Source organism: Echiichthys vipera, assembly GCF_963691815.1.
Source record: "Echiichthys vipera genome assembly, chromosome: X".
Classification (NCBI taxonomy): domain Eukaryota; kingdom Metazoa; phylum Chordata; class Actinopteri; order Perciformes; family Trachinidae; genus Echiichthys; species Echiichthys vipera.
This window is the reverse complement of record NC_139825.1, coordinates 11,784,912-11,788,786: the sequence shown is the minus strand read 5'-3', so window position 1 is coordinate 11,788,786 and position 3,875 is coordinate 11,784,912. Positions and strand designations below refer to the sequence as shown.

General features: G+C 42.4%; 1 protein-coding gene across 1 annotated transcript; it reads left to right on the top strand.

Moving 5' to 3' along the window:
• Positions 1-2,686: 2,686 nt before the first annotated feature.
• LOC310965740 (transcription factor HES-4-like) lies at positions 2,687-3,231 on the top strand (the record flags this gene model as incomplete). Its single annotated transcript, XM_083939486.1, has 2 exons — positions 2,687-2,800; positions 2,914-3,231. Exons 1-2 carry the CDS (start codon positions 2,738-2,740, stop codon positions 3,229-3,231), a joined length of 381 nt encoding a protein of 126 aa, XP_083795612.1. The 5' UTR covers positions 2,687-2,737.
• Between the last annotated feature and the right edge of the window lie 644 nt (positions 3,232-3,875).

Sequence of the window (3,875 nt, the reverse complement as noted above, 5' to 3'; positions counted from 1 at the left end):
TCTGCTGCCTGATGCTGGGATCAACGACTTTGACTGAGCACACGCCCATCCTCCCATCACACACGTGAGGGAAGAACACTCGTGGTGTAATATAATTAATGACACGCAGGCTGAAACAAAAATAGAAAAAACTAAGTTGATTGTTTTATTTACTAGCACTTTATTTGAGCCAAAAAGTAAAATGTAGGAGATCAAGTCCCTCTCTGTAACTGACAATTTAGTAAAAAAAAAAAAATCCTAAATTTTGTTTCATCAAAAATGCTCCATTGTGGAAAACTACATTGTAAGATGTTATAAACAGTGTGATGCCCATGCATGGCACTTGAAACAAAGTCAAGAGCATAATCACACTGCTGTCCAGATGTAGCAGAGTCTTTTGACACGTGCCCTGTAGCCAGTGTGAGTAACAAGTGGAGCTCAGTTTCCCACACTGCCTCCCTGCATGGTGTGTTCAATGAAGCACAAAGGGACTCCTGTGACAGATGCTGGCTGTGTGTTGTCATAGAAACAGAGTCTGACATCATCAGCCATCTGGAGGGAAAGGACGCCATTGGCTGACTCTGGACAGTTTGCAATATTGAAATTTTGATGAAAAATGTATTATTAAGTGTCACCAAAATGATGCATTATGTCATTTTTCAGTTCCCAATCATCATCACCTCCAGTCATAATCATGCCTCATTACTCACCATCAACTGGATCAAAACTTCAGCTCTCATGAGGGGCAGCTTTTTCCTGGAGTGTGCCAATTCCCTTTGGAGAATTACTCCATTGCTGCTGGTGGGAGGGATGTTATTCACACTGAACTCTTCCCTACCCGCGACTCTGTTCTTTCGGTCATGACCCAGCTTTCATGATCATAGGTGAGGATAGGAGCGAAGATCGACGGGTAGATCGAGAGCTTTGCCTTCCGGCTCAGCTCTGTCACTTTCTTTCGTCTTTCACACCAATTAACCAAATTCTCAGGTTAACCTATGGTGCTAGAATATTCGCTCCCACTACATAGATTGACTCTCTGATTAAAGGTGTTGATGCTGGTTTACTATATCAGAGGAACAGTTGGAATCAAATACCTTCCTTAAAACTAGTTCCGGTTTTAAGAGTGTCTTTTAATCTCTGTCCCTTCAGGGCAAAGGTCTGGATCAATTGTCCCACAGGGCCCTGTGAGTGAGTTTCCTCTGGTTTCCCAGACTCTGCCCTTTCACTGATTTCACTGGAGGATAGAAGTGAGTCTTATCATGCATCTCATTAGATACACTATCTGGTGTCCTTAAAGAGGAAAATGGTTACATTTAAACTTTTTACATTAACATATAAGTTTGATGACTTCACTCACTACATAAAAATAAGGTGACAAAACATTAATACTATATTCCCTCAATCAAAAATCTTAATTGAAGCATATCCCAATTCTTTCAAAAATGTCTTCAGGAAACACAATCTCTTTTTTTTCACCTGTAAGTAAGGTACAAGGCAATTATTTTTGAGGAGGCCTTACCTCTTACCCTTGGTGGTGCACACTGCTTGTGAACAGGACCCTTCAAAGGTCCATGTGTAGAGGGGCACATGCCTACTTAGTGCTAATAGACGGAGGTGCGAGGAAAGCTCTCGGAGGGAAGAGTTCAGTGTGAATAACATCCCTCCCACCAGCAGCAATGGAGTAATTCTCCAAAGGGAATTGGCACACTCCAGGAAAAAGCTGCCCCTCATGAGAGCGGAAGTTTTGATCCAGTTGATGGTGAGTAATGAGGCATGATTATGACTGGAGGTGATGATGATTGGGAACTGAAAAATGACATAATGCATCATTTTGGTGACACTTAATAATACATTTTTCATCAAAATTTCAATATTGCAAACTGTCCAGAGTCAGCCAATGGCGTCCTTTCCCTCCAGATGGCTGATGATGTCAGACTCTGTTTCTATGACAACACACAGCCAGCATCTGTCACAGGAGTCCCTTTGTGCTTCATTGAACACACCATGCAGGGAGGCAGTGTGGGAAACTGAGCTCCACTTGTTACTCACACTGGCTACAGGGCACGTGTCAAAAGACTCTGCTACATCTGGACAGCAGTGTGATTATGCTCTTGACTTTGTTTCAAGTGCCATGCATGGGCATCACACTGTTTATAACATCTTACAATGTAGTTTTCCACAATGGAGCATTTTTGATGAAACAAAATTTAGGATTTTTTTTTTTTTTACTAAATTGTCAGTTACAGAGAGGGACTTGATCTCCTACATTTTACTTTTTGGCTCAAATAAAGTGCTAGTAAATAAAACAATCAACTTAGTTTTTTCTATTTTTGTTTCAGCCTGCGTGTCATTAATTATATTACACCACGAGTGTTCTTCCCTCACGTGTGTGATGGGAGGATGGGCGTGTGCTCAGTCAAAGTCGTTGATCCCAGCATCAGGCAGCAGATCTGCTCTCTACAGGGTCACCACTTTCCCAGATTCAAACAGAGCTCTGTGAGTCTCTCTACATCACCCCCCCCCCCCCCCCCCAGTCCTCCACCTGTTCCCCTGAGATCTAACCATTATCCCCCAGCACTATGTGTGCCACATCCCTTATTGTCTCACCGAGCTCTCTGATTGGCTGAGACTGTGAGAAACTCCAACCAGACCGAGACCCACACATTCATATGGAGATGTGGGTCTATAAATATGAGGTGTGAAGCCAGCAGAGCTCAGACTCTCTCTGCAGAGACCTCTACAGCACAGAGACCCAGACATGGCACCTACACTCACTGCAGCAATGACCCATTCTGAGGAGCATCTGACTCTGACCCACAAGGTAAACTGAAGCTTCAAGAAGACTGAAATATTGTCAGCGAGACGTCGTCATTGTTTCTGCTAACACTATCCTGCGGAATAAGTTTATTCATGACTTTGTTCTTCTTTCTGTAGCTCAGAAAGCCTCTGGTGGAGAAGTTACGCAGAGAGCGAATCAACAGCAGCATTGAGCGGCTCAAGTCTCTCCTGGGTCCAGAGTTCCTCAAACAGGAGCCAGACTCCAAGATGGAGAAAGCAGACATCCTGGAGATGACCGTTTGTGTCCTGAGACGACTGCAGCAGCAGAGAAGATTGAACCACTTCAACAAGCTGCAGTCTTCCTCTGATAACAACCTGAGAGAGGCTGACTTCTCTCTTCTGAGCTCCACAGTCCAGAGCAGCGTCACCAAAGACAAGAGTCCGGTCAACAGCGCCCTCTGGAGGCCGTGGTAGACACCTACAGACTGGAGTTACTAGCAGACAAAGTGACATGACCATAAAGGTCAAAGATTACTGAAACTGAATCATTTGAATGTGATGGACTTGTTCTTCTGCTTGTACAGAAGGTTGTATTTTGTAGTTTGTTCTTCTGTTGTGAAAGACGACGTCTCCTGAGGAAATGACAGCAACAATATCTTTCAAGTTAAGAAAGAGAACGTCTTGTCATGCATGTTGCATGAACCAAATCTGATTGCATCAGCCATTCTTATCATACCTCACTGTACTTCATGTGTTGGTGGTAAACGCTCTGGTAACATTTGTTATCTTCTGATGTTATTGATCATTTTGATCAGAAATATTAACTGTCCTTTTTCATGGACATATTGTCATAATGGACTTTAATCTTTATTACTCAAAACTGAAGTGCTATTAGATCCAAATGTTTACCTTTTTTTTTGTAAAAGATTTGCTTAATGTCACAATTTTCCTGTGACACTTTAATGCCTCGCTGCACGTCGTGTGTTGGTACAATATAGTGCATGGAAATGTTTATCCTCTCTTGATAAGTATTGGTTACTTTGAATTGTCATAATGGACTTTGCCTCACTTTATGTGATTATTGAAAAATGATCTGTTTTTAGATCAATATGTTTATC